The 14,401-nt window shown below is 35.9% G+C and overlaps 1 protein-coding gene across 1 annotated transcript in view; it reads right to left on the bottom strand.

Moving 5' to 3' along the window:
- Positions 1-4,143: 4,143 nt before the first annotated feature.
- Positions 4,144-14,401, bottom strand: part of LOC146461539 (tubulin monoglutamylase TTLL4-like) — a 27,555-nt gene continuing 17,297 nt past the window's right edge. The window contains exons 14-22 of the mRNA XM_085086713.1: positions 13,635-13,704; positions 13,189-13,221; positions 12,085-12,156; positions 11,066-11,143; positions 10,629-10,698; positions 10,075-10,145; positions 9,563-9,642; positions 7,816-7,879; positions 4,144-6,518 (exon numbers count right to left, since the gene is read on the bottom strand). Coding sequence (XP_084942839.1) covers positions 6,444-6,518; positions 7,816-7,879; positions 9,563-9,642; positions 10,075-10,145; positions 10,629-10,698; positions 11,066-11,143; positions 12,085-12,156; positions 13,189-13,221; positions 13,635-13,704 — 613 coding nt within the window. The 3' untranslated portion in view covers positions 4,144-6,443. The remainder of the gene's footprint in view (positions 6,519-7,815; positions 7,880-9,562; positions 9,643-10,074; positions 10,146-10,628; positions 10,699-11,065; positions 11,144-12,084; positions 12,157-13,188; positions 13,222-13,634; positions 13,705-14,401) is intronic.

Consider the following 14,401-nt stretch of genomic DNA (forward strand, 5'->3'; position numbering starts at 1 on the left):
TAAAATAACAGAAAAAAAGTTTCATAACAAGTGCGTCCGTTAATCCATCGTCACACGATACACCCGGATCCCATTCTCAGCTAACAGGGACCATTAGCAGTTTGAAAAGTCGAAAAAAAAGTATTTCCGATCCACTTTTCACTAGAATTTTTGAATTTATTATTATCCAAATTTTCGTTTCCTAAATTTGGACAAGAAACGTTCAAGTGGTTTTCGAGTTATAGGAAAAAATAATCGACCCCCCCCCCCCCCCCCCGCCCCTTTGAAAAAAAAAATACATGTTTTTTTCTAGGACTGCTAAAACAAATGTAACGGAGACAGTGAGCAGATACCTTTAAAAATTTCGTTGTTATCATTTTTAGATAACATAGATACAAGACAAATAGTTTTATATCGTCATTTGGGCTTAAGTGAAATATAACAGGAATAATTTCCCTACAATTCTGCAACCAAATTCCTGTTTTTATTTTATTTCTTATTTCTTTACTTCTGCGAAGTTTGAGTCCACAGTCCCAGTAATATAAACGCTATAAAGTGAAGATTTTAGTAACAGACTTTTTGATTGGTAAGCTTTGCTCGAACAATACCGGAAAGGGCCTGAAACATGGTAACGTAATTTACATACCGAACAGTAACGTAATTTACACTCTCACAATATTGCTAGATTTTACTTTCTTATAATATCTATCCATTGATTACCCCGCAGGATCACAGTTTTAGCTCAATTTATGATCCGAGCTATCATTTTTTAATAAAAATGTGAACTTTTACTGTCCATTTTAGATCAAAACCATTAACTTGAACAAAACATCGGCATTTAAGTTGTGAAGTTAACTGATAACTTAAGCATAACAATTTTGCCAGACAAACGTGCTGTTTCGTTTTTATTGTCAGATATACTAATGTAGTTTCCGAGAGATTAGTTTTTTCCCCTTCTCGTCTATTTTCTAAAAATTCAGTTCTCGAAAATTCAGTTGTGCGCCGATAGTATTTTTGCATTTGTTTGACTACTTAGTTCCAGATAAGTGCTACCTTCTTGGACTTTTTTAGCTCTGTTTACGCTTTCTAGATTTTAGGTCTTGTCTATGCCACGTACGTCCGTGAAAAAAAAATTTTGCATTTTACGTGCGTATAAAGTATTGGAGCGGATCTTGTTGTTGGACTGCCATATTGAACAAGCTTGAGAATGCTAAGAGAATAAGTGGGAAAACCTCTGTCACTATTTTTCAGAAACAGCATACTGAAAACGAGATCCAAAAGCCATAAAAATGCAAGATAGAAATGCAAGTCTCAAATCATGCTTCTATATTCTCGATGAACTTAAAAATCAGTCAACTGGAAAGCTGTTTTCTCCAATTCCTCGCTATAATTGAAATTCATTTTCACTGTAAATTGCGTTACCGTCGCAATATTGTAATATTGGTGTTTTTGCAGTAGTTGCCTAACTGCCCAACTCTAGAATAGAGGACACATTTCATAACCAAATCTTATGAGGTGGCGTGTTCCAAAGTAACCTCTTATTGTACCCTTAGTTGTTCTCTTTTCCACACTTTACAATCTCTTTACGTACTGTTGCAATGTCTTTACCATCTGTTAACTGTACGTGTCTCTCTACGAACTCTTTACAATCCCGATACAATCTCTTTAAAAAAATATTTGCGGGTTTCTTTTCGACCCCTTGACTGTTTCTTCACCGTCTTTTCTAAACCTCTTTATCATTATCTAAGTGATCTCTTTACAATCTCTGTACGATCTTTTTTACGGTATTTTTTTGTCTGCGTTTAATCTTTTTACGGCCTCTTCACATTCTGTTTACGATCTTTTCAGTTGATTTATTAACGAACTCTTTGCGATCTCTCCCCGTTCTATTTTCGCGATCCCTTTACAATCTGTTAAAATTGAACATCTCTATAGCATCTCATTACAACATCTTTATGATCTCCTTACAATCACTTCACGATCTGTTCGCAACTTTACAATCTTAGAACTCTTTACGTTCCTTTACGGCGTCTTTACCGGCGTCTTTACCATGCGGTTAATTCGGTCGCTTTACGATGTCTTTACAATCTCTTCATAATTACTACATGACCTCTTAAAAATCACTTGAGGATCTCTTTACATTCTCTTTACGATCTTTTCTTTTGTTTTGACAAATCACTTTTTGGTGTGTGTCTATTTCTTTCAATACTCATGAGGAGCACATTCTGATTTCAAGTTTTTAATCTTAGAGATTAGTTTTCTTTTCTTTATTTTTTAGAATTTTTTTACCCGGTAAAAAATGTCCAAGAAAAAAAGAAAAGAAAAATAAATCCAGGATTAAGAAAAAATGTAAAACTGCCGGTTAATGGTGTCGAACCATAAAGCGTGCTAATTGGGAGTAAATCTGATGAAAACAGCTAGCAAAACTTAACTCCAACCGGGAGATAATTTAGTTCAACACAAAATTTCTGATGTACCTGCAAATTCTCCTGACATTGAAAGTATTGTATGCACGAATCACGGAGAATTGTTATTTTGAGCTTGCATGGGAAAGGATTAATGACACAGAGCTTGTTTACGAAAAATTTCCGTTTATCTTGCTTTTCTTTTGTTCAATTTTTTTACTTTACTGTTTGTTAGCCATTTACTTAACAACGTGAAAGTAACTCCTCACAAAAATCGCAGTTTTTGTTATAAAAAAAGACAGGAATGTTTTGCCAGGAAGCTAAATTTTCTTACTTTACTGTGCTTTAGCCATTTACTTAATCAAATAGTAGTATTATTTTTTCTACTATTTAATCATGTACTCTAGTAAGCCACGCAGTTTTCAATTTAAAATTAAATACTTTTTGTAAATAATAGTAACAATAAAGAACAGCATTGTTGAATCAACTCGTGTTTATTACTTACAGTGTTTTCAATAGCAGCATTATAATAGAATTGCTTATTATGGGTTATTAGTAATTTTGAGGGCTATCTCTCTCACTCCAAGTTTTTTTTTGCCTAGGAGAGGTTGCCCACCGGGAAAAAAATTCAAAACATACTTGTTCTTTTGAAGGGCTATATTTGTCCAAAACACCGTACAGATTTTTTCCTGCCAAAAGGCTTTGTATATTTTTGACTTTAAACCAGACTCCAGTCAAAAGTACAGTTCTTTTTTTCCCAAGAGGACAAATCAATACATGAAAAGACTTAGTTACTAACCATCAGTTACTTACTTGAAACAAATCAGTACTAATGGAAAACTGGAATTTAATAGAACGACAACCATTGCTCAGAGAAATTTACATGGAACCTCTTCTAGTTTCATACAAAAGGGGTAGGTCTCTCAAGGATATACTCGTGAGAGCAAAACTCTAAAAACGGCTAAAACACGCACGTGAGAGTCGCGCAGGCCTGTCACTATTTATAAAACAACTAAAGCTAACATCACTTACCGAGCACTCTCACAGGGAAAGGATGCATACTGTATTGATGTACCGCGTCTATTTGATATGAGAGGAAAGAATGACTTGCTCATAGAATATGTGGGTTCCAACTACAAGTTCTTTGATGCAGCTCAAATGTCCAAGATCACGTCTTCCAGTCTTGCACATTTGCCGTTGTTTTACGCGACTCTTGCCTGAGAATTGCGCATCTTGGCTGCTCATAAGAATGTAAAGAGCTTGTTAGATTCTTATACTCACGCCTCAACATTGTTTGACTTGTGGAGTCTGATTTGTAGCCGCTGGACCCACGATTATGGCTGTTTGCGACCATTTAAATAAGTGCAACCATTTAAATAACAGCTACTGAGCAGCACTTCCCTTTGTTGCTGTTTATGCTGCATCAAGTGGTTTTAACTTTTTGAGTCTATTTAAATCATTTAGATCCCGGGCTTAGATCACTTTGTGTAATGCAACAAGAGGAAAGGGACTACCATGGAATACCCTGCAACACATGATATGGAACAACATGATAAATTATGAGTGACTGAAAATTCACATCCCATGTACAACAAAAGTTGTGCGAGGCTAATAACTGCTTATATGTCATTACATAAATGAGGAAAGGGGGTTATACTCAATACACGAGTAGAAATAGTCCTCAATAACCATTGTTCCATTTTGCTCAATTCAGGTGATCATACTAAGGACTAACGAAAACTCATCCAACAATCAAATGTTCATAAATTAGCAGCTTGATAGCCTTTATTTGTTAAGATATATTTCTGCTCATGACAGTTGTTTGGATCTAGATGTCAGTTACAAAGTAATTTAAACAGAAATCTGTCAAAACAAGTCTCGCAGAGCAAAAACTGTGATTCTCTTTTTAGTAATAACATTGTAATCCAACTCTTACTTTGCAGTTCCAAAAAAATATCCTTACTCGTCCCAAGGGTTTATTGTTTTGCACCCCCTCTCCTTCCATTAAAGTCCAGTTTAGATCAATACTTTGCTTCTAAAATTTTTGCTTTTTAGAACCCCCCCCCCCCCCCCAGGAAATTCAATGACCTTCCAAGAGCTGGGTATGGATTTTTTCTGGAACTGCACATTCTACAACTCGAAGTGATTACCCTTCTCATTTGGCCAAGACATTTAAAAGGTGAAAATTGTTACTTTACTATTCTGATCTTCAAACTGGTAGACAAAAGGAATTCAGGTTATTATAATAAAGTGCTGAAAACCTAAGCCCAGAAAGAATATGTCTTAATTTATGACCACTGTATGGTAAACGCAAAAGTCAGTTGCTAAATTGAGTAATAATCAATTAAATTCATATTACTGTGTTCATTGTCAAATAAATTATCATCAAATTTGCACGTTTTAAAAACATTTAATACACAAGACATCCTATTTGCATTAAATGTTTAAATAAAATTACATTTGCATAAAATGACAGCATTCATACTTTGACGGACCAATAGAACCATTCTTTATCAGTAATACAACAGTAATGGTATCAAAAATATGACTAAACATTTTGCTGGACTGAGGAAAATCAAACCCTTTCTAAAATTATTAATTGATAACTTAATACTTACGGTTTGAAACCAGAGAAGCTCTACATTGGTAACATTGCCAGACTAAACTAGTTTGGAAACAGTGCACTGACGTTTTCAATCAAGAGAGGATGAAATTCTTGTAAACGTAGCAAGAATTAATCCATGCCTGTGAGCCGCTTTCACTTTTTGGACTGTCCTCTCTTGCTTCAGGTTCAACTCGTCGAAAATAAATTCGCACCCAAGAGATAAAAATAAGCTAAGGATATCAGTTGAAAAAGTGCAAGTACGTAACGACCAAACCGAATTTTCAACTTTCCCGCCGAGAAAAAGGGCGGACGTGGAAATGCGGCAGGCTGGTCGCGGAAACCTGAAGTCAACTTTGCAACGAAATAGGTCAACCCATTTTCTCCAATGGCAATCGGACCGCACGAGGCAAAGAAAAAATATTTGACCCCAATGGCAATCGAAGCCACAATCTCCAGATTTGATCGTCCATTGCACCGGACTTGCTCCTGTCTGACCTCATTGCTCAGTCGGTAAAGCGAAGAAATCCGGAGGTTGGGGGATTCGATTCCCACCGAGGTTAAAGATTTCTTTCTTTGCCTTATGCGGCCTCCCATGTCCTCACTAGGGTTAAAGCTCAGTAGGAATTTTAATGGATACACATGGCACTTAAACTTACACTACAGTGTTACTTCTCTGAACCACAACAATAATGCGAATACCAAAACTAGTCTCTGTGCACTAGTAGGGTCATTGGCAACAAAACTGAACCATCGATAGAAAAGTGTTGGCTGTTTAATGTGACAAAAAAAGGCATGACAGTAACCATTTGAGTGCTGCGCATGCGTAGTGTTGGGTGTTAAAAAGTTTAAAGGTTCCTCTCTTCCAACAAGCTAAGCTGATACTTTGTTTCACATTTATTAGTTGGTTTAAAAAATGCGCCACAGTCACGCTGAATGGAATTCCCTCACCAGCAATTCTTAAAAAAATTATTTTTCTTTATATTACATGTTTTGGGATGTCTTTAGATTTAGTCCATAAACAAAGGACAAATACATTTAAATTATAATGTACTTTCATTAACCTCACAAATTTGAATCCATCAAGTCTCAGGAGTATTTTAGAGTAAATAGAAAACGTTTGGGACAAAATGAGAACATTTCATTCATATTGTGGTCATACTTGAAATGACGATTAAGTTCTTAAATCTCATATATTACAAATTTTTTTTCACGCAATTTAACAAACTTTACAAAAAACTATCCCATACATATCTGTCAGCACCCAACTGAAGTCTATTGAGGTGTATTAAAAGCTCGTGAAGGAATCGCTTTTGATGGCAAGTCTCAATTGTGCAATGCTCATGCCGATTCTCATTTGACTCCACCTTTTCGCCACACACTTGTTCTTGATAAAGACGAGGGAGGGGAGGGATATTACTTGTTGTTATTGTTGGCGGTCCCTTGTCTTGCACTAGTCAGATGTTTGATTTCATCCGGGATCTCAGCATTTGTCTAGCTCTTTCAGGGGATGCTGCGGAGTTGGAGGACACCTGAAGGAAACAAAGTGACTTTATGTTAAGATAAAAAACTGAAGGTATCTACATGATCCCTTCTCTTCTTTACTCGGCCATGAAATGAGTGCCTATGACTTTCAGAGTCTGGCTTATAAAACTGGGTAGTTTTGTAAGCCAGTGGGCAAACGAGATATTGTGATTCCATCCCGCGAAAAATAATCACTCAGTTTAAGCATGAACACTGCCTTGACAACTGTCCAGTCATTTAGCGACGTTTTACAAAGTGAACTTGAAGTATTCAATCTCTTTCACAAGCTGAATACAACAACTAATAAAGTTTACTTCGCGATCATGGCACTCGAAAGTAAATAAATAGATAATCTAGGGCCCGCAGAATTGGACAATCAACAAATGGAAACAAAACATTTCAAAATAGCAGGAAGCTTCTCAGAAGTCTCCGAAACATTTTGGGACCACTAATTTTGAATGTGAAAAAGTTGAAAACTTTGCAAGAGTAAGAAACACAATGGGAACAAAAACTACTTCCAACAGACCTTTACCACAGTAATTTAAATTTTTTAATGTATGCCTTATTATCCAGCAAAGAATTGACACCGATGGAAAGAGCAGTTTAAATTAGGCCAAGTTTGAGAGTCTTTTAAAAACAGTGCTCAAAGGAATAGTTCCGTAAATTCCGGAATTTTTGCAGACATTTGTATGGAGATGGGCAAACCTTGCCCGTTTCCATACAAACGTTTATAAAATTTCCAGACTGAGCCTTTCATTTGTTATTTAAAAAGCCAAAACTCTTGAAATTGGCCTTTTTACAAATGTTACAGTAAGGCGCTGTGTCAATTGCTTTACATTAGTGGGCCTACATGAAAATGTTAAATTACCGTGGTAAGGGCGAATTGAAGTTTAAGTTTTGAGAGAAAGACCCATTGATCAATAACAAAAGTGGAGTAGTCAAACTGAGAACTATTGTGCGTGATTTCGGCAGATAACCACCAGTGGCAGGCCATGCCATGTGCTACTGCGTTTTACTAACAATCAAAGAGTCTTACAAGTAATAGCTTTCACCATTTCTTTGCTCTGTGGAAATAGACATTATAATTTCCAACTTATTATTGAAAGTTAAAGGAAGTTACGAAAGTCAAGTAAACAAAGAAACAACAAAAACGTGCCAAGTAAAACAAAGTTGTAAAAACAAGTAAACAACGAAATAAAAGCGTTAAGAAAAACTGAAATGGTAAAAAAAAACCCTCAGTTTTCTCCAGTTTTCTCCAAATTAGGAGACAAGATACAATACTTCACTTATTTCAAGGAATCTTACCTTGGATGTGTGTGATTTTGTTGTTTTCTTTTTTATTTTTGGCAAAAGGACAGGTGCTGAAACACTACACAAAAAAAAAAACAAGAGAAAAAAAAAGGTTAAGGTTAAGTCCCTCTCGTGAATGCTATTGGTTGGCCATGGTTCCCTTTTTTCATTGATAGTAAAAGATGAATGAATGTAAATATTTCATCCTTCACGGGTATATTACGAACTCACAATATGACCAGCTCCCAGTTGGTAGTGCATTTCACCGGCATCGCATTGGTCATTTGTTAAAATCCCGTTCAAGCCTGTTTTTTTTTTTTTTTTTCAGGCTTTCTTTTCGAAACTGCTCAAGTTGCGTACTAACTGCGAGGATCTTCCTTCTATTTGAGAAAAAGATGAGTTGATCACCTGTAGTGTTAAGTGGTACCAATTCCATACTTACTAAGTGAGTGAGAAGATAAAGCCACAGACCAGATCCTCATAAAGTAAAAGAGCAACAAAGTAGCCAAACCAGAATTGGGTTGGATTGCATTATCACACCTGAGAAATCAGCTCTCATGATGCTCCTTGTTTTTACACCGCCAAGAATAAGCTGACTTAGACCTGTGGGTGCTGCGTGGTTTACTATTCAACGAAGAAAGAAAAGAACAAGAAGCAAACTGGAATTCGGACAAGAATAAAAGATAAGAAAGATGTGGATGGTTTGCCAAGAATATCTCATGCAATTGTCTACTTGTACAACTCTCAGGTGAGAATGTGTGTGCAAGAGTACAAAATTAGGAGCAAGGGAACCAGGTCAGTGAAGCCCTGGTAAATTAATGTCAAATTAATATGGAAGGAACAGTCTCTTCATAGCTGAGAAAGCATTTCTTCGGTTTAAGCAAGAGCAATCTGCAGTTCTTTGACTAGGTAATAAGCAGAAAGAGCAGAGATGGTAAAGGCCAGATATACCTCCTGCTTTTCGTAACTGCTGATTTGATTCTTGAAGAAGTGTTTCTAGCAGAAGATGGAAATTCCCTAAAAAGCACAAGGAGAAGAGTAAAATATGACCAAAGCACCAACATACTATGAGAGACTTGGGTGGTTACAGACACATGAAGGCAAGAAAGAGGGTAACCTTGTTTATACCTACACCTCAGTATAACCGACGTCAGAACTGCAGATAAAGATCTAACGTGCGACCACGCTACTGAAACCTCATGAGCAGTACTTTCATAAAGTGGTGTTTCATATGCTTTTGAACACAATAGCTCTAGGTTTTGGGTCTGAAAATCAGTAAATGCTAGTGGTTGTAACACTGCGGTTGGTGGAAGAAACTGAAATGAAACAGAAGTGTTACCACAGGAAATTAAAGAATCCTTCAGGGAGTTGATGGATTGGTGGTGAGTCAGATATTTTGATTGAAGGCAAAGGGGAGTAATACGTTTGAGTGAATGTGAATAGACATGCACGATAGAACCTGCAGTACCTAAGTGAGGCCAAGCGGTTAGAGTACTGCCACTGGTTTGTTCTTGAGGCTGGTGCAGAATTCAGCCTGGGAGAGAGAAGAGTTAGAGCATAAAGAAAGACCAATGCATCCATCACCTTGATCCTCAAGACAATACAAGAACTTTGAGTTCATGCAGCTAGAATGACTTCTCCTGAAATATCACATTGGATATAACAGTTCAAAAAAGAAATCAGCAAAAATGGATCCTTAAATACTGTTTTCTGAAACTACTTTTGAAAACACGCTGTTTCTAAAGACACATTGTTTCCTTACCTTGATTTGACGAAGCCATGTTCTAAGCTGAGAACAGGAGCTGATGATGATCTGTAGGCCACACCCTGGGGACATGACCACTACAGGAAGACAAAATTATTCTGTCATTTAGTGACTTGTGGTCACTGACCTTAGTTTGTAAAATTCCACTGGTGTTCAGTGTTTCTCTAAACCATTCAGCTCAGTTCATCCATTTTATTTTTTTTTTTTACATTCTACACTCCAATATTTTGTTAAATTTACAAGTATATACTTAGGAAGAAACACAGAAATAGATGGCTTTGGGGGGAAGTGTGCAGTGGTAGGAAAAGCACAGCTTGAGCTAACGATGGTATACATGAAATTAAAGACTATGATGAACTGCCATGGCAAGCTTTGGAGAAATATTTTATGTAGTTTACGTACATTGTACTTTTGAGAGCTTAACAGAATTTTTGTATTTTTTCTTGAATTGGAAATAGCTGATAGTTTTAAATGCCAGTAGGACTCTGTAAGTAAGTGATCCAGCTCACCTGATGGTTGGGGTCTGCAGTTGGCCCCACATGAAGTTTTTTCTCAGCATGTCCCTGAAGAACAGCAATGCCTAAACATGGATCATGCAATTTGTTTAAATTAGTTTCATTGTGCAGTCATGTACAGATTCAGCAACTCTCATCCTGGGCACTTTAAGATTTTAAGCTTGTTGTGTTCAAATTTCCATGCTCTTGGACAAAAGGTTTGTTCAAATGGCCCTGTATCCTGCCATCATTTAAGAAATCAAAATGCCACAGCCTGACTCTCAGGACGAAGTCATCAGTTCTGGTAACACATTTTGTTCAGTAAAGGCTGCAGAGTTTGGATCATGTAGTCCCTTTTTTTTTGCATTACCAAATTTTGCTGGCATTAAAGAACTTTGATTTGTTTTCTGCAGACACAAATCAACTTAACTTGTTTCAGGCTTTATGTAAGCCAAAAAAAAAAAAAAAAAGCATGCAAATACCATCCCGACGTAGGCTGAGTGAAAGAAACACAAACAGAAATACTGTAGGTTTTCTGCAAACACTGAAGATTAAAAAAGATAATGTACCTAATGCTGTGCTGCGTCCTTCTCTCATGTATTTTCTTGTCCATTCATCCAGTAAAATGTTGTAGTATCGCTACAAATAAAGATTCATTACAATTCAAAAAATAGAAAAAAAAAAAATAGAAGAAAACATGAATACCCTCAGGCAATAAAACAACATAATAGGCCATTTCCGAGTTGCTGTGAACCTCACTATGAAAGCGAGGCTAAGTGCGAAACTTTTCATGTGGAAATTAGTTTTGTTTGCACATGAATGGAAGCTAATTTTCATAACAAAAACTTTGCCTCGCTGTCATAATGAGGTTCAAAGCAACTCGGAAATAGTCAGTTCACTTAACAGTGAAAAGTGTCATAACGTAAGTTTCAAATAATTTTTCAAATTTCTGACCTGTTGTGTTTATGTTGTGTTTGAATTGAAGATCTTACACCAGAAACCTCACCTGTGACTGAAAGAATCTAAGAAACTTGTTTGATGACATGGCAGGAAAAACTCTGTGAAAACAACCCCTTCGACTGTTCTGTAAAATGAAATGGAAAGAAAACATGAATCCACAAAGCTTTTATCTTAACCATTTTGTGACAGAGTATAAATCATCATGCGTTCTAAACTTGTAAATTCCAACTCAATGTACATGCACACTATACAATTTGATTTGGGGAGTAGAGTTAAAGTGCACCTAGCCCCCAATTTTTTTTTTTCTCTTAAATAAACCTTTGCACCTGTGCGAAACATATTGCGCTATTTGGCACCTTTTTCAACCATATCTTGACTTTTTATAGGCTGTAAAAGTTACCAAATCTTACAGCCATCATCTGTTCCATGACAGAGCTAGTAAGACGCATGGGTCTATTTCTTACATGAGGTCACAAACTGCTTTGCATGCATTTTCACAAAAACTTATTACAATGCAAATCAGTTTGTGACGTCAAGTAAGGAATAGACCCATGCCTCTTACTAACTCAGTCATGGGACAGATGATGGCTAGATTTCGTAACTTTTAGAGCCTATAAAAAGTCAAGATTTGGTTGAAAAAGGCGCCAAATAGCGCAACATGTTTCGAACAGGTGCAAAGATTTATTTAAGAGAAAAAAAAATTGGGGGATTAGGTGCACTTTAATAAAACTTGATCGTTATTGCACAAAATGTATTACAGTGTACATGTTTCCCTGAACAGAAGCTTCTTTTTTGCAGCTGCCAGTGTACACAAACATGATATATGTCTTAAATCAAAGATTTACCATTAAGAAAACATTCCAAACATTGTAGGGTGGGAACAGTATTATTGTTTAAAATAATGTAGACATCTTTCCATGAGATGCAGCTCATGCGACTCATCAATTACTTCCATTTTGTTAGTGTCCTAAGCGATGATTAATTATCACAACTTCATTAATTATGCTAAAAGATGGACAGCATTTGTTTTCCAGGGTTATAATGAAATACGTCAGGACAGCACACCTCGTCTTCAGTCTCCATGAGCATTCTAATGTCATCTGGTGTCAATATGTCCAGAACTGATTGTTTTGTACGCTGCAATGAAACAAAAACAATCTGTCAAATATTGTGAGTTTCTGGGCAATCACATTCAAATGACCCAATTTGAAAATATGGAAGATACACTGTATGACACAAAATAACACACAGTGTTTGTTTGGGAATAAGATTTCAAACAAGTATTTTCTGAACAATTTGGCACCTGGACCAATATCACTTTGGAACTTAAGATAACAGGTCAAATTATAGTATAATTTTTCAGATGAAATTTGAGGATGTATAGTTAAGCTTGCTGACACAATCTTCTTAACTTTCAATTTTACAGAAATCCACAAATGAATTCCAATTTTTCCCTGATACAAGCAATGTATAATTTTGTGTCTTGTTGTCTCTTCTCAGTAGAGAAAGGTCTATTGATCAGTGCATCATAAGAGAATATTAGGTTTGAAATATAGGAAAAACTGGCAACTTAATAGTGTCTATATCAAATCAATGTACTATATAACCATTCTTTAAGTTAGAATCTACTCTATTTTAACAGGATATGAAAACCTAGCCTCCCACTCGCAGATGCTCTTTTGGCTCGTCACTCAAACAAAAGATTGCGTGACAAGCCAAAAGCGCGCTTCTGTGGTTGAAAATTGCCTGGGTCCGTTAAATCACTCGCAAGAAGTATGGCATAAGTTCAAGCCAAAAGAGCGTCTGCGAGGGAGGCTAATAAAAAACCAGGATTCAATTACATATAAAGCTTTAAGCTTTACTTTTTCAGTTTTTAAATATTTTTAATGTAATGTTTGTATGTGTAGCTTTTAAATTAGTACTGTAATTTTGCAAAATATAGTTGCTGAAAAGCCCAGTTAATTAATTAAGTGAGTATAAAAAGCAACAAAGTGTGAATATAGCCTTCACTTCAGATTTCCCTGACAGAAGAAACCTTCTACTTTAACAACACTCGTTGACTGCTTATTTTTATTGGCAACAGCAAAGACCTCACTATGCAGTTCAACATAGCAATAAACTGATTTTATACACAAATTTACTACATAAAATAATATTGTCATCTCCTACCTCATCCAGATGACGCTGAACATAAAATGCATGCTGTAACAAAAAAAAATCTGGAATAAGCAATTGCTGTATAATGGTAACAAATTAACAAATGTTATCATGAATTACTCATCTAATGAGTACCTTGTTAATTGATTGAAAAGAGTGCATGAATGGAACCAAAAATTGGTCAAAATACATTGACATTTCAATGAAATAAAATATATTACAAAAACTATTGAAGCATATACTACTATTGAAGCATATACCTACTATAATATACTATTAGTTAATTACTTAAAAAGAAATTTATCTGGTAATTATATTTATTTATTTATAAAATATACACACGATCAACCTTTCCACTGCTGGGGTTTTGGTCAAGTTATAGTTCTAACATCTTTCTCAGCTTTGTGAATGACATTCACATTACTCAAGATGAAGTAAATATACACAAATGTTCACACCTTTGCTCTCTCATCTGCTGACAGACCTGTTGCTCCTTTGTCTTGAACAAACTGGTTCATGTTGCTTGTGCTATAATCAAATAACACAATTTTGCTTAATACATTAACATACCTGTACTATCTGGTTATGTGTGTGTGGGAACTTTAAAAAACTTACTAATGCAAAACTATCAATTAAAATGGTTGTAACGACAGATCCAAATAGTGAATATTCCCAAAGATTAAAAGCTGAATCAACTCCAAATCACCAATAAAGCTAGCTACAGTTAATTTCACAGATGCCCTTAATAGAGGATTCATGACTTGCTATCATGTTAATATGAGCAAAGCTTGAAAGGGTAAGAAGGTGCCCGATGGACTCGACATCTGGACATATTTGTAAGTCAATGAGAGCATAATAGCTGACTGGGGACTACCATATTTATTGGATTATAATTAACCGCCCACCTTTAAATAAGCGCCCACCCTGAAAGCCCAAAAACTTAATAAGTGCCCACCCTAGAATAAGTTCCCATCCCACCCCTTCCAAACAAAAAACATACTACCTAAGCATGAAGTAAGAGCGTCAGTTGTGTTCCAAAATTGGGTTTAGATATGCTAGTAAATGAACATTTATATTGTTTACAAGTTAGATTTTGCACTTTGTTTTGTCTTGTTTAAGCGAAATGAACTTGTCATCCCTTATTTTTTTTCTCTTAAAATGTCCTCGCTTGCTGAAAATGTTGGGAAAATAATAAGCGCCCACCCTTGAATTAGCGCACACCTCA

Source organism: Pavona decussata, unplaced genomic scaffold, assembly GCF_977016875.1.
Source record: "Pavona decussata unplaced genomic scaffold, jaPavDecu1.1 SCAFFOLD_195, whole genome shotgun sequence".
Lineage (NCBI taxonomy): Eukaryota > Metazoa > Cnidaria > Anthozoa > Scleractinia > Agariciidae > Pavona > Pavona decussata.